Source organism: Myotis lucifugus, unplaced genomic scaffold (genome assembly GCF_000147115.1).
Source record: "Myotis lucifugus unplaced genomic scaffold, Myoluc2.0 scaffold_10, whole genome shotgun sequence".
Classification (NCBI taxonomy): domain Eukaryota; kingdom Metazoa; phylum Chordata; class Mammalia; order Chiroptera; family Vespertilionidae; genus Myotis; species Myotis lucifugus.
The window spans coordinates 14,049,493-14,074,158 of record NW_005871058.1 but is presented as its reverse complement, the minus strand read 5'-3'; the positions used below and the strand labels follow the sequence as shown (position 1 = coordinate 14,074,158).

General features: G+C 38.0%; 1 protein-coding gene across 1 annotated transcript in view; it reads left to right on the top strand.

Moving 5' to 3' along the window:
• EPS8 (epidermal growth factor receptor pathway substrate 8) overlaps nucleotides 1-24,666 on the top strand; it is a 103,967-nt gene that overhangs the window by 71,829 nt on the left and 7,472 nt on the right. Inside the window, 4 exon segments of the mRNA XM_023750077.1 lie at nucleotides 5,138-5,274; nucleotides 8,893-9,001; nucleotides 9,885-10,028; nucleotides 19,322-19,544. Of these exon segments, the coding sequence (XP_023605845.1) occupies nucleotides 5,138-5,274; nucleotides 8,893-9,001; nucleotides 9,885-10,028; nucleotides 19,322-19,544 (613 nt within the window).

Sequence of the window (24,666 nt, the reverse complement as noted above, 5' to 3'; positions counted from 1 at the left end):
CCATCCTGCCAGTGCCCCCCATCCTGCTGGTGGCTCCTATCCTGCTGGTGCCCCCCCATCCTGCTGGTGCCCCCTCATCCTGCTGGTGGCTCCTATCCTGCTGGTGCCCCCCCATCCTGCTGGTGCCCCCCCATCCTGCTGGTGCCCCCTCATCCTGCTGGTGCCCCCCATCCTGCTGGTGCCCCCTCATCCTGCTGGTGCCCCCCATCCTGCTGGTGCCCCCCATCCTGCCGGTGGCTTCCATCCTGCTGGTGCCCCCATCTTGCCAGTGCCCCCTCATCCTGCCAGTGCTCCCTGAACTCCAGTGATCCCATCTTTTTGAAGTGTGTCCTGTTTCTCCTTATCTGGGAATTGCCCTCCTACCACTGCCTTATTCTTTCTATTTTCCTCTCCCATCTTTAGACCCTCAAGACATTTCCCAGAACCCAGGTTCTCTAAGCTTGTCCCAAGCAGGTCTTTCCTGAAAGCCTTAATTCTTTCCTTTCTTCTCCCTCATTTCTTCCTCCCTTCCTCTCCCTCCTTCTCTCCCTCCTTCCTTCCATTTTTTTTTTTCGTTTTCTTTTTCTTTTTGCCTAGTTTCAAACCTCTGGGGTCCTATCAGCCTGGCTAGGAGGAAGTCCCAGCTTCAAATGATCATTTATAGCACTATTACTTATACCTTCAGGAGGTAATAAAATCTATTGTATCTTTTATATATTTAGTAAGCTACAGAGTACACCTATTTGGGGAGCAAATTAAAAGATTGAAATTGGGTATGTTACCTCTTTATATTCCTTAAAAATGATTTTGCTATGACTCTTCTTGTTCTATCAGAAAATAAAGTTGAACATTGCTTAATGCCGAATCAAACTGAATAGGATGATTAGAAGTAATTAGAGGAATGAAGTCTAGTTTGGAAAAGGTCTTCCTTGAAGTCCTACTCATTTTCTTTATTTAATTTCTTAGATTAATGTTCTTGGACTACTGTGCTATTTATAATGTGGTAGATATGATATCAATGAATGAATTAATAAACCAGAGTAAACCCTTACTTTTAAAGAGAAAAATTTATGTAAGTTTAATTTCTTAAAATTATTCCCTTAGACAATAACCATATTATAGAAAGTTGGTTAAATTCTGAAACTTTAAAAATAAAGCAAACTGCCCTGGCCGGTTTGGCTCAGTGGATAGAGCCTTGGCCTCTGGACTGAAGGGTCCTGGGTTTGATTCTAGTCAAGGTCACATGCCCGGGTTGCGGGCTCAATCCCCAGTGTGGGGTGTGCAAAAGGCAGCCAATCAATTATTCTCTCTCATCATTGATGTTTCTATCTCTCTCTTCCTCTCCCTTTCTCTCTGAAATCAATAAAAATATATATATTAAAAAAATAAAGCAAACATACTGCTTTGAAAATATTTTTTTTTCTAATGTGACTTTTTCCTCTGGCTGCATATAAGGGTTTAGGTGGAGTCCGTAACTGCCCTTCCCTCCAACTGAGTGATTAAGAAGATGACCTCAGAGTTCTGGGCAGTGGTTGGCAGGCATACAACCCTGTCTGTAATTTCATAGTTTAGACCTCATCGCTATGAGTTTTTTTCCTCATAGAGAGCAGAGTTTTTAGAGGAATAAATGTAATCAAACATGAAATTATGTTACTCTTGCTGTTGCTATAGTTACTGCTGACTATTTTGAAATTATAGAAATTTCCAGCTTACAGTCTTCATATATTAAATAAGAAAATATATCTACTTTATAATTATGCCTCAGAAATTCACTTTTGTGAGTTCTCTTCTGTGAGTTCTTTTTTAGTTTGTGCATGTATTTAAAGAGAGGGTAATGTATTTGGGACTTCGAGTGTAAAAGTTACTTCCTCTCATTTAGTAAGTAATTTTAAAACAAGAATTATTGACAATCCTTCCTTATAATGCATTATCTCATTTTCTGGTTATAAATGATTTTTCAGAGATTTTTTTTTTTTTAAAAAAGAAAGGCACCTGCTAGCATTTCTAGGAAATTTTATACCCTAAGATTTTGTTGAAAAGCCAAGTACTGATAACTTAAAATGCGTAAGGAATGTAGTCATTCCCAGAAGAGAGATTTTATTACACTTTATTGCTACTTTTATGAATACATTCAGGGCAAGCCTTGGCTGACTCAGGTTTTGTTTAGAATCGAAGGCATAGGTGAAGTGGAGTGACAGATACGGTGGCAGTACTCACCTTTACTTCCGCTGAGCCAGCAGCAGGTGCACACGAGGTTGTGTGGTCATCAGAGTCACTTGGCATCATTTCCTCCTCCTCCTGACATTCCCGTCACTCTCAGGGCCCGGTGATCTCATACTGGTTGCTTCACTCTGTGGGTGACTCTAACAGTTTCTTGAACTCCTCCCTATATTTATAACAGCCTTCAATAAAAAATTGACTAATCATCTAATTCCTCTACTCTATCCTTGGGAAATGATAAGCTGAATTAACCCTACCAGACCACTGTACCGATTTTTTGGTAATTTCCACACAAAGGTGGAATATTGGCTTTAGATGAAAGGTAGACCTATTTTCTACAATGTCTCCAAGTTCCATCTTATTCTAACCACTTGTTTGCATGTAACTAACATTTTTCTATATCATGTTGCTTTTTTCTCTTTAATGCTCAGGAGCCCAGGTATAGGGGACAGTTAGGTTCAGGGTCTCAGGTCTGGTAGGATTAAGCTATTTGTTTTCTATTTTATTTTTCAGCTTTATTGAGGTATAATTGACAAAAAATGTAAGATATTTAAAGTATCTTTACGTAAAGCATCACTACCATCTAGTTAATTAACATCAACACATCCATGACCTCACATATTTATTTATCTTTGTTGTTGAGAACATTTAAGTTCGACTCTTTTAGCAAATTTGAATTATATAGTACAATGTTATAAATTGTAGTCACCATGTTTTACATTAGATCCTCAAGCCTTTCATAGCCAAAAGTTTATACCCTTTTACCAACTTCTTCTTACATCCCCTAGCCCCTGGCAACCATTTTTTCTACTATTTCTATGAGTTTGACTTTTTTTTTTTTAAGATTCCACATGTAAATATACCATGCAATATTTGTCTTTTGCTGTGTGGCTCATTTTACTTAGCATAATGCCCTCAAGGTTCATCCATCCATGTTGTTGCAAATGGTAGAATTTCCTTATATCATGGCTGAGTAATATCCCATTGTAACATATACATATATCTTATACGTATACATATACATACCACATCTTCCTTATCTACTTATCTGTTGATGGATGCCTAGGCTGTTTTCATATCTTAGCTATTATGAATAATGCTGAAATGTACATCAGAGTGCAGATATCTCTTCAAGACCCTAATTTTGTTTTCTTCAGTAATATACCCAGTAATGGGACAGCTGAGTCATATAGTAGTTTTATTTTTGATTTTTGAGGAACCTCCATACTATTTTCCATAATGACTACACCAATTTACATTCCCAACAACAGCACAAGAGTTTCCTTGTCTCTACACCTTTGTCAACATTTTGTTATTGTATGTCTTTTTTATAATAGCCATCCTAACAGGTGTAAGGTGGTATCTTATGTGGTTTTGATTTAGATTTCCCTGATGATTAGTGATGCTAAGTGCCTTTTCATGTACCTGTTGACTATTTGTACGACTTATTTGAGAAAATGTCTGTACAGTTCCTCTGCCCATTTTTTAATTGGATTTTGTTTTTTGCCTACTGAGTTGTATGAGTTCTTTATGTATTTTGGATATTAACCCCCATCAGATATAGGATTTGCAAATATTTTCTCCCACTTCGTAGATTGCCTTTTCACTTTGTTGATGGTTTGCTAAGGTAATCAAATGGTGGAAATTGTTTAATTGTATTTGTGTGTTAAGTGCAGCATCCTCATAGAGTTCCTAGGAATAATATGATATGGGTATTTAAATATCAACACTGGACCGTGGAGACACCTCATCTGCTCAGTCTGTGATAAACTCAGCCCTACTCCTGCCAACTTTGTCATTAGAAATAACTATATTAAACATGTGCCCAGTAATTTTTTAAACCATTCCCGGTTTTAAATATTTTACCCCAGGGATTACATAAACAATTGAAATAGCCAAGGAATCCTAGTGCCTCAGTCTGTCATGTATCCCCCATACCTCACTTCACAGAAGGTAGCAGTACAAAATCTTTAGATGAATGTGTGTGTGATTTTTTGTTTTGTTTCTTTGTTTTTCCCCATAATTTTAGAAGCATGCTGTTCAGTGAAACCATAGTGCTCAGTCTCCCTTGGTTAGTCCAGTAAGCCCATGTCCGAATTGTGTTAACTGCAAAAGGAAGTGACTCTGGCATTGTCTCCTTCTGGACTATTGACTGTGAAGATCGATGTGTTTCTGCCTTTTTTGTTCTCCTCAACAGTAAATCTGATAATAGTGCTGCCATTTAAAAAATAATACAAAATAGTTTCTGTGTACATTTTAAATAATAAGAAAAATGAGAAGGTGGTATAATTTCAATGCACAGAGTTCAGATGATTTTCATGTGACAATATTTACCTTGCTAGTGGTAAAGGACTGCTTCTTAAACATAGAAAGCAAGGGTTAAGGGTTTTGTTATTTTTAAACCACTTTTATTTTATATAAGCTCTTAAAGTCTGCCTAATCCTAAAATCACCTAGTACTGAAATTCCTGAGGAAAGAATGTATAGGCATACCTCATTTTATTGTGCCTCGCTTTATTGCTCTTCACAGATGTTGTGTTTTTTTGTTTTGTTTGTTTGTTTTTTACAAATTGAAGGCCAGACCATTCAGCAGCAAAAATATTACTAGTTGCTTTATTGGGTACTGGCTTTATTGCAGTGGTCTGGAACCAAACCTGCAGTATCTCCGAGTTATGCTTGTATTGTTTTTATACCTGGACATTTCCAGAATTAAGATTTAGCCTTTGCTCTAATTACTTTTCTTATTATAAGTAGGTCTTGGACAAAATGTATCTACCTTGTTTCATAGTTTATTCACTTAATGGTTATTAACTTAATGGGCAATCACTTGAAAATGAAACTGATCACAGTATAGTGGAGTGTTCGTATTGATTGACGTCAGTGCTCATTCAGTTAATTAATGTTGGTGATTCTTTAATCTCTCCTTCCCTGTTTTTCAGCAATCCAGTGTATCAGAGTACTTTCCACCTCCACCTGAGGGGTATGCATTCAACAGCATTTACACAAGAGGGCCCCATCTGGACCAAGGGGACACTGCTGCTGCTTTTAAGCCAACGCCTAATCGCCATGTAGATAGGTAATATTCCATGGGCATCATTGGGAGAGCTGTGGATGACTATCTCTGATTTAGTGCAAATAGAGATGCCAGCGTCTGCATTGTTCACTACAGCTTTAAACTGTCCATCTGTCAGTCGTTTGTAAAGTTTCAGCTGTTCCATCATAGAACTGGCTTTGATGAACAAAACCTCCAGTCCACAATTCTAACGTAGCATAACTGCCTTTGCATGACTTTCTCTTCTTATGATGATGTTTCTGACAAAATATGTGAATTAAGAAGAATGGCTTTAACATTCTCAACTGTTTGCACCAGATGGTCTCTACCAGCTCTGTATCTTTTAGAGGAAATAATTTTCATCTTTTCTCTCCAGAAACAAACAGATCTTTATATAGAAATATTTAAACTAAAGATAAAGTAAATATTTTAATGGAGTCAATGCCTTCTTTACCATTTTACCATTTTGTCTTACTGTATTCTCACTTTCCAGTTTTACATTTTATTAATTTCCCCAAATTTCGCTCTTAAAAAATTTAATATAGGCAGAGATGGGAAATTGAGATGGGTAAGAAATAAAGGAATTGGAATAGGTTCACTTTTTCAGTCTTGTTTTCCAGCCTCGACAAGTGAGGTTGACACAGAGGCCAACCCATATAAGACAAAGGAAAGGTGAAATGTTGGTAGCAAGGATATGGGAAAATGATCACTCCGATGAAGTGGGGTAGAGAGCTTGTTCTGTGCTCTCCTATCTCAAAGCCTCACACACCATGAGTGTCTTATTTAATTAATTATTTATTATTTTTCCAGTATGCTCTTTTCTTAATAGAATCTAAAGAAGGTGATATTCTGTTGGGAATGATGACATAGATAATATTTAACTAAAAGGTGTGAAAATTATACAGGTATTATTCTAATTGAGTGCAAAGAAGAGTCAGGAATGAATAACACATTTTGAAAATGTCAACATGAAATACTTTTTAATTTTAGGTGCAATTTTAGTAGATATACATGAAAATCACTTTTGAAGTTTAAAAATTATTTCATTGAAATTCTTCTTGACTAATCATTACTCATCCTCATATTTTCTTCTTCCTTTGTTTCTACCTTAGTTGTCAATAATCAAGAAGTTATTTCAGATTAGTGATTCTTACCTTTTCCTTTTGTTTCATAACTCCAGTAAATTGGGATGGTTTTTCACTGTTAGGTAACTAGAAAACAGCGTCAGTTTTCTCATGGAATGTTATATATCACAGATGATGTAAGGGACATTCTTTTAAAAGTTATTACATATTTTACCTCATTTAGAGAATACTGTGGTGAATTTCATAAGGTTTATTTTAGTAACCTTTCTGAATAATAAATTAAAATGGAATTTAGTGATGACAATTTCATGAAGGGATATTCAATAGACCTTAGAGTTACCATAATTTAGCCACAGAAAGAATGTTTGAAAAACACGGTGGGTAGTGGGTAGACCATATAACTCAATTGTCTTTATGGAGCCCAACCTCTCAGCTGGGCTGTTATAATAGGGGCTGGATAGTTGATAGACACCCGGGTCATTAATTATCTGTGTTGCTAAGAAAATTTGTCATTACTTTTGTAAAAACTGAAAGTTCTCATCTTATATGAAATACACAGAGGGTTGGAATTTTTTTATAATAATAATTATTCATCTTAAACTCTGTTATATGCCAAGAATACAGTAAATACCATTTGAAGTATATTCACTGTTCAGTGAAATTACTATGTCATTAGGGAAATCACCTGTTGAATTTACAGCCCTCACCTTTGAAGGATTATAGTTTACTGCCATTCAAAAGCAAGTAGTGTTTTAGAGAAGTCTTGGGTCATTGCTTTCTCCATGTCTACTCTATATTAAATGTATATCTGTTACTCCAAATCAGAAACAGAGACCATATCATTTTTATACATTCCAGGTCTTTAAGGAAACTTTGGTACATCTGAAAAATTACAAGGTGTGATTTTTCAAATTGATAGCTATGGTCAGTGTATACCCAGGTTTAATCTAGAGAAAGCGAGAAACTGAAGATATGTAAATTCTGAAGTACGTTGTAAGTGCATGCTGGGCAGTTGCTTCTGAGACACCCAAGATAGCAAAAACTTAAAGGAGAAATGCAGCCAAAACCTCTTCAACCTGCAGACTCAGTGCACAGTGGCAGAGAGTTACTTTACCTGTGTGACGGACAGCTCTGCTTTGTCAGTTGTGCTTATTTTCCAGATCGTAGGAGAGAACATGAGGGAGGGAAGATAGAAACTGTTTTTGTAAGTTTGGGAGTGATTGAATCTTATCTTATCCTCTTCCCCCCACTCCCAACGAAATCTTAATAGTTAGGATCATATAACTAGAGATAAGGATGGGAAATTCATGGAACACAATTTAGAATTCTCATTATTAATAATGTATAATAATGATTTGGCTATAGTTTGACTTTTTCTCATTTTTTAAGTATACCAAGAATAGCCAATAGCATATCTTACAGCTCATCTTTTTTCTTTGTCCCTGAACCTCTTGTTCTGGAGTCACAATCTAAGAAGAACCATTTACCTATGGGGACAGAACATATTGTGTCCATAGCTATCTTGCAGTTCCTGCTGTGACTCATCATTCCAGAGGACCTTGATTGGCAGCAAAGAGAATGGCCACGTTAAGAGGAGAAGGATGACGGGCCATTTTAGTCCCTGTTGCTTTTCATCTTGTAGAGATGTGTGAGGAGATGTGGGGATGTAAATGGAGGAGAAGATTAGGGAGTAAAATTAATTCATAACCGTTAAAGTTGTTTTATTATTAAAATGAAGAAAATAATATTAGGTTTTATTGTATTATATACAAACGTATTTTAAGTATGTTGTTAAATCTATTAATGGTAAGTTAATGATTAAAAGAAGTATTTGGTTTATTAAGAAAGTTTTATTTTTTTAAATATAGAATTCTTATGTTCTTCCTATTAAAATAAGTTTATAGTAAATTATTTAATTAATTTGGAAGTGTTATTGGTTTGTACTTAATCCATACCTTCCCTTACAATTTAGATAACTGGATAAAGTTTTCCTAAAATTGGACAGTCATAATTCTTAAATATATATTTGCTTAATAAATTGAAAATGTTACTTGAATAGTGAAATCAACATATAATTGAAGTTACCACTATGGAAACTATTTTCAGTCTCCTTTAATTTTATGTAAAATGCTAACATTGATCTTTTTTTTCCAACTTAAAAAAATGTTTTTATTGATTTTTCTTTAAAATCTAAAAATTTAACATTGATCTTTATCCTAATTCTTTCATGGTAGAAGATAATTAACAAAGCAATATCCACAATGTATATTTAGTGGTTAAATAATTCAGACTTGCAGTCTAGATTTGGCTTAGTGCCAACTAGCCTTGTCAGTTCGCATTACATATTTTTGCCCTAGCCATAGTTTGTTCATTTTAATAATGAAAAGTCCAAAGTTTCTTTTAATTTTCATATTCTATCAAATATCATAAAACTAAACTATGGTCAAAATAATGTCAGAATGTTTCCTGGTAGGAATTGACTTGCCTTAGTGTTTTACTTCTGTTTTCACCCTGTAGGAAGAGCTAGCAGAATAATCTTTTTTCTTTCTTTTTATAGAAATTATGATCCACAAGCAACACAACCCAAGAAATATGCCAAATCCAAGTATGACTTTGCGGCAAGGAACAACAGTGAGCTGTCAGTTCAAAAGGATAGTATTTTAGAGGTAGTAGCATTTTACCTTTACATACTCTTAGTAAAGTGGATTTATTCTATTCCTCTTTGGGTATTTACCTAAACCTTTCTCAAAGAAATGTTGAGGTCAGGCAATTATTCTTCAGTATCATTTTATTTTACCAAGGGTAGAGCAGATTAGGCACCTGTGTCTTTTTAGGAGGGCAAGTACTTTATCTGTTCGTTATTGGTCAGTTGGTTTCTTTTGGGGGGTCAGGTGGGGGTGAGTTTCTGGGCTTACTTTGCCCTCTTCCTCCTCCTGGGCTTTATTCATTTTAGAATCAAGGCTACTTATCAGGTCACATGTATATGTACCCTATATTTTAATAAGAGAAAACTTTGTCCCTCTTCCTGTCCTAGTACCCTGGCACAAATATACCCAGCACTGAGTGAAGTAAGGGTTGTGGGAATAATCTACCATGACTCCCAAGTCTCTTTTCTTAGTTTATAACTGAATGTTCATCTTTTAAAATTATAATGTGGGACAAACACAGCAGTTTAAAAAAAAAACAAAAAACACTCAAGGTTTGCATAGTTTTCCTTTTTATTCCAAGGATGGAGACAACATGCAGACCTTTCTAACCGAGTTGTCTGAGTTACCTATAAGTACTTCAGATATATTGCAAATACACATTTTTGAGAGGTAATATAGGCGTTGGCTAGATTCACGATAGTGATCCCATACCGGATGTATACTAATAATTGTAATACTTAGTGTAATTCCTAGGAATCATTCGTGTTAGAACAACATGTTTATGCTAAGTCAATTTACTAGAAGTTAAAAAAGTTTCTTGGTCTAGAAGTAAAAATTGAATTTCCTTTATAGATTGGTTTTGGTACAGAAATGATGTCTTTATTTTCTTGCATAATGACAGATCCTGGATGATAGGAAGCAGTGGTGGAAAGTTCGAAATGCAAACGGAGAATCTGGATTTGTGCCAAATAACATTTTGGATATTGTGAGATCTACAGAATCTGGATTGGGGCGTGCTGATCCACCATACACACATACCATACAGGTAATTATGATTTTTGAGCAAAACTTTAACAAATTTTAAAATTTATTACTCTTAAGAAGGATTTAATTTTTTTTGTGTGTTAATCATTTTGAGGTTTAATTGGTTGTATAATTTTTTTCTAGGGTATTTCAGGGGCAATGGTGAGAGACATAAGGAAGAATTATACATATGTTTTATGGTTCAAATATTTAGGATATTGCGCAAAATGTTTTCCAGTAAATGACTGTTTCTCTGAATGCTACTTTTTCATTCTACAATGTTTTTGACATTTGAAGAAGCAGTATTTCTGCCTGGTCACTTACCTTCTATTCAGTGGCTTCCTCTTGTTAGGCGATGGCGCTGAGACAGTGGCTGGAGGATCCAGCAGTTCATCTGCACCAGCCTTTGCCCTCCTTCTCTTCAATGTTCTGCCACTGGCCAACCTTGAACTTGCATTATCTCCACCTGAGTATTTATTCATTTTCCTCTCTTGATTTTAAGATTACAGTGTACTTATGCTATAGTTGCATGGGTCAGGCTTTCTCTTCTTGATCATTGAACAATCCTCGAGTCCTATGCCCCATTTCCAGAATTGAAGTGATGCTGGTTAAGGCATTCACCTTCACATCTGGATTCACTTGCTACTCAAGTATTGGGATGTTTGGTCTGACAGGATCTCTAGAGTCAGATCTGCCAACAGAGCCAGAATGGATGGATTGTCCCATGTGTAGCTTCTGAGCCTGAGGTGGCTTCCCATGTCCCAGGAAGAATTCTTTTAATTTTCAGAATTGTGAGCAAAAGATCATATCTGACCATGTAAAAATGTCCTAAATTTGAGTAGAAGCTACATAGAATATGCCGTGAAATAGTTAATTTTCATGCCTAGACTTAGTAAAATACAGAAAGTCCAAACTGAGATTGTGCTCATGTGCTGCATGGCTATTCATTCAAGCACTTCTGGCTCCTCGTAGCATTTGAGCCTCGTGGGTTCCTGCACTTGTCCAGATCCACTCCTGTCTTATGGGAATCCAAGAATCAAACAAAGTTAAAAAAGAAAAAATTAGTGTACAATGTATATATCTTGATAACCTAAAGGGATGGCAATGGAAATTCTGTGTGCTGTGCTTGCGTTTTGGCTGGCCTGATGTACATCTATATTACGTACTTATTTTATGTTCATTATTTGTCATTAGCTGTTGATGCCAAAGAAGGAGTTTGAGTTATTCAAGGTATGGTCTTTTCCATTTCCTGTGGGTTTTTGAAGTGAATTTTCTGACTTGGTTTTATTACCTTTTTCTTTCCTAAGTTCTTTCTTTTCTGATTTTGAGGTGTGGTTACTTGACATAATAGAGGCTTCTGTCTGGTTTATAAATGTGAATTATTCATGTTCTTTCCTATAGAGGTTTTGACTGAATTCCTTAAACAGTGTTAAGAGTGTATGCTTGAAATGTATGCCAAAAAACAGGGATAGAGTCTACCCCCTTTGAGTTCTAGGGACTGTTTTTAATGTTTAACCCATGATGGACTGTTAAAGTCACTATTCACAAGGATATTCCTCATAGCTGTATGTGAGCAGAATCTGAGAGTTTATATTTTAGGTGTTAAAAATAATTATCCAAGTTTATTTCTATTTGTGTGCATGGTTGCTAGACATGGGCAAACTTTGATAAATATCAAAAAGTTGCAAATAATGTAAATTCTAAGTATCCCCCCTGCCCCGAGATTTCCTGAGGAGTTTAACTTCTCTTACCTTTTCCTGTTTACTGTTTAGGCCTCTCTTTTTCTTCAGTTTTGATTCCTGACTTGAGCCATAGTTGGCTTTTCTGTTTCAAGGTTGCTTCTGTCTAAAATTGAACCAAAACTATAAATACATATTTTAGGTAGAGAGAGTACTTTGTGAGAACATAAAATCTGTCCCTTCTGTTTTGAACAGAGCCTCATCTTATATTTTTGTCAACTTTGGCACAACCAAGAAGTTTTTTAAGTGCTCACAGGTTTCAGGAGTTTGTTTTGCTACTTTATGTAAATAGAAGCTGTGGGGATTGCCTGTTTGGGCTTCTCCCTTTTAAACTTTTTAACACTATCTGACTGTCTTCTGAAAATTTCTGGATGCAACTCCGAATGTGGTGAAGTATGTGGACTTGTGTACAAAAGTTCTGTGTATGTGTTTATGTGTGTGTGTGTGTGTGTGTGTGTGTGCGCGCACGCACACGCACCCTGATATTAAAAACAATCTATTTTTTTATCACCTGCTAAAAAGTTGGTGCTGAGCCCAACAAAACCACCAGAATCTTGTAAATTTTAATAAGCAAGCTTGACAATATGCCCTCTGCTTTCTGACATAAATACTACTCTAAAAGGATTTCTATTCTGAAAGCCTGGATGCAACACACACACACACACACACACACACACAGACACACACACAGACACACACGCACACACACATATATGTCCATCATTTTATATCTCTACAACTGTGCTGTCAGATACCTTTTATATAAACCAACAAGAAACCTTGCAGCTCACTTCAGATTGACAATAGAGATTAATGTAGATTCCAGTGACTCTAACACCCTAACCCCATAGAACTCCCCTGGATTACAAACATATCAAAAGCGATTCTATGTCCTATTCATCTTCTCATTCATTCACGCCACAAACATTTACTGAAGCCGGCATCCTGCACTTGACGAGGAGGAAGACAGAGCCTGGCAGTGAGCAGGTCCTCCCTAGAGCCCTGCTGTCCCCCTTTGTGCTTGTGTGTTAGGAGCAGTGACCCTCACTCTCCTCAGACATGGCCCACACACTTACCCCCATCTCTTCCTTCCAGTGATATCCAAATGTTGAAGATTAAAGAAACTTCTTACAAAAAACGTTTTGTATCCCTCACTGTACTGCACAAAGATACCTTAAGATTCATTGCTTATGCATCCTTCACGCTCTCAGAGAGCAATGGCATTATGCTCCAAGGGACGATGCCAGTGATGGTGCACCTGCTGTGTGCCTGGCATGGTTTAAACACTCACAATTCTAATTTCTAATCCCCACCACAACCTTAAGAAATAATCATATTTAATATCTGAGAAAACTGAGGCGCAGAGAAGTAACTTGTCCACAGCTACATAGCTGTGTGAAGCCAGGATTGGGACCCAGGACCATGGATTACTCCAACAACCCAGGCTCTGATGTACTCAGCTAGTGTGGGAATAGCGCTTAGAAAAGATTGACATCTCACTTTGTATAGACATAGAGTTTTTCTATGTTTGAGTGCTTACAGGGGTGTTTTCTTAGAATAACTTCACCGTGAATTATACTGTGATAAAAGTTAATCTGATCATTTCCCGACCTTGGGATTGGATTTTTGCCGTATGCATCATTTTTTGGATTACAATTCTTTAATTATTTTATAATTTACAAAAATAATCCAAATTGTATAATTCACTTAGAATGTAGACATCTTGTAAACAGTGGGAATAAGGGAATTAAATCAAAACTATTTCCATAGAGAATCTACAAGTGACCCAATGTGGGAAGTACGCACAGTCCTGACTCTTATTTTCTTACCCTATGTTGCTTCCTGTGAAGAAGTGCATATAAATAAAGGCAGCTCCTGGGGGAAGGGCTTCACAAGAGCAGCCCTGGCCTGTTGTTCACACGCTGGGTTAGAGACTGTCTTCTGATGACAGGGATGCTGGTACCTGGCACCAGTCGTGAATAGGTGTTGAATTGCCACCTGATTTCCCTGAGAATCAGCCTATTTAATATCCTCACCTTTGGAGTGATTTTTAACAGCTCTGTAAAGACAGCCGTTCCCACCTAATGTGTTTCCCTCATGGCTTGAGTAAAGTTTTGAAAATAAAAGGGAGGGAGGTAAAAAGAATTTATGAAAGATATGGACCATAAAAACAGATTGAGTGAAACCACAGGGAAAAGGAAGTAAGTACTTATGAGGGATGATGGAGAAATGAAGATAAATGACATATCTTTTGATAGAAATTGTGTTGTAGGGCATTGCAGGGCTTTGCAATATTTTAGCTGTGCAACAGGTGGAAGGACACCCAGGGCACTTTGTCCCCACCTGGAATCTGCTTGCTACATAATGTTTCCCATATTTCTTTTGACTCGATTCCCAGATCTCTAACTCTGTGACTGTTCATCTGCTAGAATTACCCTTTTGCCCATACAGATTCTCAAGCTGTATGCCAAGAGGAGAAACCAATCTACCCTCTATTATTTCTGATATACTCAAAGGTGTCATTAAAGAGGCCTTGCATTTACTATTAATTATTAAGTCTATGTGCTCTATATGATTATTATTATAGGTATTCTGACTTTATCAAGATACACATAATTATGAATGTCTGGTCATTACCATCTGTGAATTTAATAGAAATTGTCTTGTCTTCCTGTTTCTTAGTAAGAGATACTATGATCTTGTGGGAAAGCCCCAATCTAGATTTTGGTAGATGAGATTCTAGTCCCGGTTCTGCCCCTAACTAGCTGTGTGACCTTAAAGAAGGCGTTTCATTTTCTGTGCTCCAATTTGCTCAGCTGTGAAATGGAAGAGGTCAAGTTTCATGATCTCCACAATCCAGTCTAGATAGAAAAGTTTATTTTCTATCTCCATGTAAAAATAGCCCTCAAGTGAAAGTTGAAATATTTTCTACTGGTAACTACTGAACCACTAGCCCTTCTAATTTCATGTTATGAATGTTTTGAATGCTCTTTTTCACGCTCAGTCCAGACATTCAGATATAGCGGGGCAGAGTGACCATTTTAGTAAAATGCCTTCATATTCATTCCAGCAGACCAACTGATAATATTCAGTTATTTAAAAACATTTTAAATTACTAGTAAGCTCAGAGCACTCTAGTCATCTGTTAATTAGAGGCATGGCTTTTAGGCAAGGATGGTTACTTTGTATTTTGCCTCATGTGTTGACATTTTCACAAATAAATTCTATCTATACAGGGGTTGGCAAAAGTAGGTTTACAGTTGTGAGTACATGAAATACAGTTTATTCTTGTATTATTATTTATTAATTATTGTATTATTTATTTGTAGTACAACTGTAAACCTACCTTTGCCCACCCCTGTGTATAGATATGTATACAAATTACTGCCCAACATGCACATTTACAGAATTATAAAATTTCCTGTTTAGACTGCTTACAAGTTCAAAACTCAAGCTCACTAAAAATAGATATATATTTCCTTTTGTAAAATCATCTTTACAGAAGAATTAGTCTTATATTTAATGTACTCTGTGTGTATTCTTTATAAGTGCAAGAATAAGATGAACCTATATCTTAAAATTTAGAAACATAATACTCTAATACACAAATAGTTACTGAAATGCTCTATACTGTTTGCACTGTCGTGTGAGTTTATATAATTAGTTTTCCATGGCTGGATCAGAGTGGTGGAAGTTTATTTTATTTTTACAAGCTCCTTCACTGGTTGATTTGTGGGCAGGTAATTTTACTGTCACAAACTAATTTGCTAACACTTTCTGATATTTGATGTGAAGTGTAACTGATATTATTTTAGTTCTATCTCCCATGTTAACTTTCTCCTGTGATGTGATTTGCTCTACTTTTCTAATAGCAATTACTTGGGGAGCTGTCAGAGGTAACCCGCATTTGTTCCCTCGTGGCACTTCTTTTTAATATAATTTTTGGATTCCATCTCTGGACTTAACACCCTCCAAATGTTCCAGCTGTGCCTAGTTTTCACCACAGAGTTCCAAAGAGACCAAATTTAGAAGAAAAATGTGTAGGTTAAGTTTTTAAGAACAGTTCAGTTTTAATGGCTTTGTTGGGCTTGCTTGCATAGTTTCCCCTGGGAAGCAGTGTCTTGCATGAATCAGGAGCTTATCTCCAAATACCTTTCTTTAATCCTGGAGAATTCCTACTGAGCTTTAGTGGCTGAAGAAAAGTGACTCATTCTGACTTAATTATCAATAGGAAAGTAAATTTTCCATGGAGTCTAGTAATTCTGACTTATTTCAGAGAAAGAAAAAAAGACAAATTTTGTTTTAAACAGAACTTTAAATATGTGTGTGGGAGATAAAAGGCAAGAGTTGGGAAGCAACAGATATGGTGTAAAAATAGGTCAACACCAAGGTGACCAATCATCCCTGTTTGCTGAGGACTGAAGGACTTGTAGGGACGTGGGCTTTCAGTGCTAGTACTGAGAAATTCCTGGGCAAACTGGGAGGAAGCAGCCAAGATTTCTTTTTTGGTTTTGAAGTTCCAGCACCCTTGGTTCAGGAGGAGAAAGCACAGGGTGCAGTTCTGCTCTCCAAAACGTTCCATAAGCTGAGGGTACATTGGAGTCATCAGTTCTCTACCTCCGACCAAAAATAGCCAAGAGACAGAAATAATGGAAGATCAGTGCATTGGATGATAGGTAAAGCAGAGTGGAGAAGATAGGAAGGAACATAGAAAAGTGAGTCTGAGGGTCAATAGTGATTCTATTTCCTCCACACCAAGAACAAGTCAGTTTCCAAAGAAAAGCTGATGTGGTTGCCATTTCAGAAGAGGGTGTCATGATTTGAGGAAGGTACGTTTCCCCCTTTTCATTTCAGGGGTTGGAAGCTTGAGGCAGGAAGAATCAAGAAAAGGGGAAAATAGCCCGGCTGGTGTGGCTCAGTGGTTGAGCATTGACCTAAGAACCAGGAGGTCACTGGTTCGATTCCCTGTCAGGGCACATGCCCAGGTTGTGGGCTCGATCCCCCGTGTGGGGTGTGCAGGAGGGAGGCAGCCAATTGATGATTCTCTCTCATTGATTTTTCTCTCTCCTTTCTTCTCTGAAATCAGTAAAAACATTTAAAAAAAGAAAAGGGGAAAATATGCAAGTAAAAATGTATGGCATAATTTATGAAAAGTTTTCATATGGTTTCTTTGAATATACATATATGGTTAATCGAATATACATATATGTGTACTGTGGAAGCCTCTGGTTCTGTTGGGTTATACTGAGGAAGCTGCATTATGTAGCAATGACAGGAGAACAAAGTGAGGCACAGAGAGCTGGGAGCCTGTCTCCAGGCTCGATTGTGACAGTAACACACAGTGTATTCAGTTTTCCACACTATTATTTTGATGGCAGAACACTAGCTGTTCTTGTTTTTATGAAAGCCGAAAATATGAATCATATTATGGAATGCAGAGCTGATAGAACTTTTTTTTGTTTGTTTGTTTAAGCCTTAAAAACAGCGATTTTAACTCTGACATTTTTGAAATTCTATTGTGAAAATTCACTAACCCTTCATGTTATTATGTGCAAAGGACATTCCCGTCAAGGGAACATTGCATATATTTTAATCAGATGACTTTGGTGTGTGCTAAGTATTACATTTTGGTGACGTTTGCTGTATTTGGTTTGCTTTAAATATTTTATTGGCCCAAATATAGGAACATTGTTTTGTGGGGAATAATCATCATAATAAAATCAACTCTTTTATTTAATATATTAGAAATGTTTCTAGGCCTTGAATGCTGAAAGGGTCAGCAATTTCTGCTTCTCTCCCATCTAACTCCATGGCGTGCTCCATGAATCGCAGCCTCGCTCCTTTCGCTCCTTCCCCCTTCTGGTACCTCAGCATTATAAACACCTCTCCATTCTGCTTTCATCCTTGCTCTGTACCCTTCCCACCTTCTCCACCCACTGGCTGGTGAGTCGTAGCTTTTAAAGAGACAGCAGGAAAGAGCCAAGGCCCTGCCCACGCTGGTTTCCACAGGTGTTACTCATTTGCTGTGAAGCGGACTATGATGGTGGTTGGTGTGTTGTTTTTTGAATAATGATTTAATTAAAAGTGATATTTGTGTGTGGTGTGTATTTTTATGTTTTTGATCTCTGTGGAAATTGGGGAGGCCTCTAAAAATCACCATTACCTTATATTTGGGCCAATTTAGAAATTAAAAGTAAATAGTACTTTTCTAACCAAAGGACCAGATTACCAAAAGGCCTGAATTTTGCACGTTATCTGCTAATCCTGGATTTAGAATAACTAAAATTGTTTGAGTGCAGTATCTAAACTTTATGCAAATTACATGTCCATTGCTCTGTATATTTGACTCTACGACAAAATAAGTGCCTTTTGTGAATTTGGAACTGGTTTTAATGCAGTTTTCTATTAGTTAAAATTATTTTATTTAAAGTTTTAGCTATTGTGTGTGGTTTAAGAGGGAATATACATGAATACTGTTTTATCATAGCCTATAATGATTTGCAAGTTATTGAAAGTTAATTGTGTATTCTATCACATCCACCTTTTTAAATACAAATCCCCACATGGCCTTTGTTCTAATATATGTTTTTGAGTTTCAGTCATCACCATATAATTAGACGTACTATTACCCTCAGTACTATCCATCCACAACATTCCCATTTTAACACTGAAAATATCTAATTGTAAGAAATTAGCATTAAGATGCTGGCACAGCCGAAACCGGTTTGGCTCAGTGGATAGAGCGTCGGCCTGTGGACTGAAAGGTCCCAGGTTCGATTCTGGTCAAGGGCATGTTCCTGGGTTGCGGGCACATCCCCAGTAGGAGATGTGCAGGAGGCAGCTGATCGATGTTTCTCTCTCATCGATGTTTCTAACTCTCTATCTCTCTCCCTTCCTCTCTGTAAAAAAAATCAACAAAATATATTTAAAAAAATAAAATAAAATAAAATTTATTAAAAAAAAAAAAGATGCTGGCACAGAGTTATGACTTGAATAAATTAACATTTAAAAATTGCTTGCTTACTTTATAGCAAAGTTCTTTTAGCTACCGAAATACTGCCCTCTTCTTAACAAATTACTTAGAAACAAAATTAAACATTTTTAATATAACATACAGTTAAAGTAAGGAATAGGTAATGCTCTATGTTATTGATATTTAGACTTCCAGTGCAATGAGAAGTTTTTATTAATGGAAATTATGAAATAATCAGAAATCCTTTGACCTACCCTGGTGGTGTATGATTCCAAGTTCAAATTTCGTTTTATTATTAATACTTCTATTTCCTATTGGTATATTCTTTTGACTCCTTAATTTACATTTTAATTTGAACAAGTACATAGAGTATTCATTTTTTAATGATTATTATACTATACAGGACTGGGATGTGTGTGTATATGTCTGTGTGTATACACATACATATATAAATTTGCTATTTGTATGTATACACATACATATATAAATTTGCAATTAAGTTTACAAGTAAATTACCAAAAATGTCCTGTCAAAGTATACTTTGTTTTCCTAGACTAGGTTTATGTTTTTACAACTTCAAATTAATTGTTTGTCTTTTTACAGAAGCAAAGGATGGAGTATGGTCCAAAGCCCACTGACCCTCCCTCTGCTCCATCGCCTCCTCCAACGCCAGCTCCTGTTCCTGTCCCCCTCCCACCGACCACTCCAGCACCTGTTCCCGTGTCAAAGGCCCCTGCAAATGTCACCCGTCAGAACAGCAGCTCCAGTGACAGTGGAGGCAGTTTTATGCGAGATAGCCAGAGGCACAAACAGCTGCCTGTGGACCGTAAGTTCCCCGGGGTGGGGGTGGGGGGGAGGAGCGCACAAAAACTGCACAGTGCGTTCTGCAAGTTAAAAGCACTGCTAGGTAAAATATTGTTTCTTATTGGTTTTACTGGCACTAAATATTAAATATAAATAATAGTCCTTTATACGTGCATCATGCTTGGTAGATTGCAAAGATTTTCACCTCGTTTTTTTTTATCCTCCAATTAATTTTGAAAAACAGGAAGCTCTGTCCTCCAGTGTGTGTATTTCTACACATATTCCAACACTGTCATGGTAGTGGGTTGAAGACTCTGGAGCCACACATACTTGAGTGTGCACACTGACACATCACTTACTGTGTGTCCTTCAACAATTTAATAATCTTCTGTACTTTGATATCTGAAAAATGGGGAGAAATAATGGTTTCTACTTCTACGAGTGATTGTGAAGATTCAATGAGATAATGCACAGGGAGCACTTAGATCAGTTGTTCTTGGTCAGGGGTGATTTTACCCCCTTCCCCCCAGGAGCATGTGGTATTGTCTGAAGATGTACTTTGATCACAGTTGTGTAGATGCTACTGGCATCTAATAGTTAGATCCAGGGAGGTTTAGCAGTATCTTAAAATGAACAGGACCCCCTTCTCCCCAACCCCCAACAGAATTATCTGGCCCAAAATGTCAGTGGTGTTGAGGTAGAAAAGCCCTGGTTGATTTTGACCAATATGCCACATTATAAGCAGTCAGTAAATATTTGCTGATATCATCATCTCTATCATCACCATAGTTTTCCTGCTCCTTTTCCTTATATTTGCTATTCTTGCATATATATATGCACAGGAATACTAACTTAATATGATCATTTTGCCAATAGCAGTTTCAAATTTGGTCTCTGGATTCATATTTCATGTAATTTATATTTTAACTTTAGTCTTTCATAAATTTAAATTTGAACGGTTTCTGTGAAAACCAGATTTATTTTTTATTTTTATTTTTTTAAAAAAATATATTTTATTGATTTTTTACAGAGAGGAAGGTAGAGGGATAGAGAGTTTGAAACATCGATGAGAGAGAAACATCGATCAGCTGCCTCCTGCACGCCCCTTACTGGGGATGTACCTGCAACCAAGGTACATGCCCTTGACCGGAATCGAACCTGGGACCTTTCAGTCTGCAGGCCGATGCTCTATCCACTGAGCCAAACTGGTTAGGGCTGAAAACCAGATTTAAATAAACAAAAAGAAAAAACACTGTGACCAACTCTGGATTATCCTTTTTAGTACTGGGAATAGCAATGTAGATAATTTGAAAACTAAAGATAATTCTAAGATAATTTTTATTCTGCTATACCTTATTGTATATATCTGGTCCATTTACTCTTTAAATTATGTTTTATAAGCATTATAAAATTATTTTGCATGATCTATATTTGATAGATAAAAATTCTTGGAAAACTGGTACCAGGAATGCATTTCTTCACTCTGGTGTGTGTGTGTAAAGGATATGTAATATATAAAGGGTGTGTGTATATAAAGGGTACTTAGTATATAAAGGGTCTGTGTGTGTGTGTATGTGTGTGTGAAGGATATCTATATATATATAAAAGCCTAAGTGACCGTCTGATCGTTCGACCGGCCGACAGTAGCTATGATGCACAATGACCACCAGGGGGCAGACACTCCGACCGATAGCTATGACATGCACTGATCACAAGGGGAAAGATGCTCAACACAGGAGCTGCTGAGCTGCGGTGATTTAGCAGCTGCGGTTCTCAGGTGACGCACCTGGAACCAGAGAGGAGGGAGCCTGATTCCAGGGTGTGTCACCCGAGAACCATCCTCTTTCAATCAGGGACCCCTCAGGGGATGTCGGAGAGCCGGTTTCAGCCAGATCCCCACAGGCCAGGCCAAGGGACCCCACCGGCGCACGAATCTGTGCACCGGGCCTCTAGTTTAGTATATAAAGGGTGTGTGTGTGAAGGATATTTAGTATATAAAGGGTGTGTGTGTGTGTGAAGGATAGCTATATATATAAAAGCCTAAGTGACCATTACGACTGAATGACTGGAATGACCAGTCGACCAGTTGCTATGACACGCACTGACCACCAGGGGGCAGACGCTCAATTCAGGAGCTGCCCCCTGATGGTCAGTGCACTCCCACAGCCAACCTTCCGTGGACCCTTCCCCCTGGCCATACCCTTCCCCTGATTGGCCCCAATTGGAGGGGTGGTGGCCGCCAACCTCCCATGGCCCCTCCCCCCAGCTGGCCAGCCCCCCTGATGGCCAATGGGGGGCCAGCTGGCCAACCTCCCGCAGCCCCTCCTCTCTGCCGGTCGGCCCCCCACCCAATAGGCCTCAATCGCCAGCCAGGCTGAGGGACCCCGCCCATGCACAAATTCGTGCACTGGGCCTCTTGTTTAGTATATAAAGGGTGTGTGTGAAGGATATTTTTCATTCTCTCAATATGGCCTCTCTTGGGGCTCCATTCTGGGTTCTTTTCTCCATTAACATACTTTTACTGTAGATGATCAATCTATTTCCCTTCCTTTCCATACCCTCTATGCTGGTGGAAAAGGAATTAATCCCAAATTCGTCTTCATATCAACTCTCATCTGACATCCTGATACATGTATTAAAACTATCCTATGTAATAAAAGCCTAATATGCTAAGTGTCCGGTCAGCCGGTCGGTCATTCAACCAATCAAAGCATAATATGCTAATGATATGTTAAGGGTGCTCAACCACTTGCACTGACCACCAGGGTGCAGACGCTCTGACTGGTAGGTTAGCTTGCTGCTGAGGTCCGGTCGATTGGGACTGAGTGAGATGGGCTGACACGCCCTGGAATCCTCCCGCATCCCTCCCTGGCCCCTATCGTGCAGGGGTCCCTTGGCCTGGCCTGCGCCCTCTCGCAATCCAGAGCCCCTCAGGGGATGTCGGAGAGCCAGTTTCAGCCCGACAGTGGAACGACCGGTCACTATGATGTGCACTGACCACCAGGGGGTTAGATCCTCAGCGCAGGAGCTGCCCCCTGGTGGTCAGTGCGCTCCCACAAGGGGAGTGCCGCTCAGCCAGAAGCTGGGCTCACGGCTGGCGAGAGCAGCATCAGTGGCGGGAGTCTCTCCTGCCTCTGCGGCAGCACTAAGGATGTCTGACTGACAGGTTAGGCCCACTCCCTGCGAGAGGGTGCAGGCCGGGCTGAGGGACGCCCTTTCCCCCCAAGTGCACGAATTTCATGCACAAGGCCTCTAGTTAACTTTATAGTTGTGATTTAATGCTTAAGATTCAAATTCAAAACCAAATTACTGAATCTTTCACTCCTATTTTATCCTACTGTTTTTCTCACCTCAGTAAATCCCAGCCACTTCTATTCAGTTGTGGCCAATTTTGATACATTAAAAAAGAAAGAAAAAGAACAAGTAAAACTATTACTACTTAATTGTTCTAGAAATTCTGGTTAAGTGGGTGAAGCGTAAGCCTATTTTATACATTACTCTCTCTCCCGAGGGGTGAGCCAATTTAAAATCACCTTCTTATCTACATCTTGATCTCACCAAAAAAACTAACGGAAAAACGAAGTTTTGGAAAAACAATGAACTCTGTGCAGCTAAAACCAATGTGTGTGTGAGAATGTGTGTAAGTGTGTGTGAGTATATGCTACTAAATTAAAAAAAATATTTGTGTATTTTTAAAAGATGTTTATATTTTTTCAAAGACACTAAAGACATAGTTTTGTGATGAGAAAGTTCTATAAATGTTTTTATTGATTTCTCTATGGGAAAGACATTTCCTGTTAGAAAGTTCTGTTCTTTCTTCATTCTACCACAAGTTTATGACATTTCCCTCATTGGATACGTCAGCACAGTAATCTTTGATACCGTGACAGTCCTTCCAGGCCTAGGATCAGAGTTCATAGGCATCCAGCCCCCATTTCGATGGTCTGTGGGTTGGGACAGTTTGTTCTTTGTCCTAGCCTAAGAAACTAAGAATAACCTAATGGGAAAGAGGATAGTTGGAATACTTTAAAGATAGAGAACTCTCTTGGTAATTGTGACTCATCATTTTCAAGTCTGTTTTTCATAAGTAAAAGAGGGACTTTGCTCTATAAAACACAACCTCTCTCCAAAATTAACGCATGTGATAATAAAAAATGTATATTTACTCACATAAAATTTCTTTTAAAGATATCTCAATAATATGGTTTGACATTAAATAAATATATTTCATTTTATAAAATAAGTATTTTTGGATAGCTTCTCGAGCACTTTTGCACTTTTGGAGAACAGTTTATTTTCTGAATGGCTGTTGTAGGGTCTCAGCAGTCGTTTAGAACCAGGTAGACGTGTGTATTCACTGATTGCCTGAGTTCTGTCAAAGTACGCGACTATGCTGCCCTCAATATTCTCTGCTTACTGCCTGGACTTGTGATAAAAAGAAAATGGAAGGAACTGCAAAGCCAGTACTCCCGCATAAAAATGTTACCAAATAGCCATGAATAAGGGGAAAGGTCAGCACGGCAGTTTGTAAAATGTGGCAAGTAGCAAGAACCAGACCTATTCACGCTATCTGCTTGGAGCCCCGTGTCATATAAACTTTTCAAATAGATTTACCGGAGGGTTCAAAAAGGCTTTTCTCTCCTCAATTTGAAGATATCAGTGCTTTAGTTGTTTTGCATTTCTTCCATGCCTTTGAAATGTTAGCCCTTATTATTTGGGTTTAATCATTTGTAATCAGAAGTGTCATTTTAGAAAGAGTTGTAAAGTTAGTCTGGTTTGTTGTTGTGTACCAGAACATCGCCAATGGAAACCAAAGCCAGGGCACATTACAAGAGGTGTTTGTACTCCCTGGAAAATGACCATGGTGTGGACAGACCACAGGTGATCACGCAGTGGCCGAGTCAACAGACAAGAAAATAAATCTCTTAGCGTAGTGATCATTTTTCTTTTTTATTCCTTTGAGAAAGTATGATGTGATTTGAAAGAGTTAATAAATGAAATGCATACAGTGAGTTACTTAAATGTGGCAATCCATAATAGTTCCTGTCACTCCTTCTAGCCCTCTCATCCTCCCTCCCTCCTTCTCACCCTTCTTCCCTCCCTCCCTGTCTCCCTTCCTCCCTCGCTTCCTCCCGCCTTTCTTC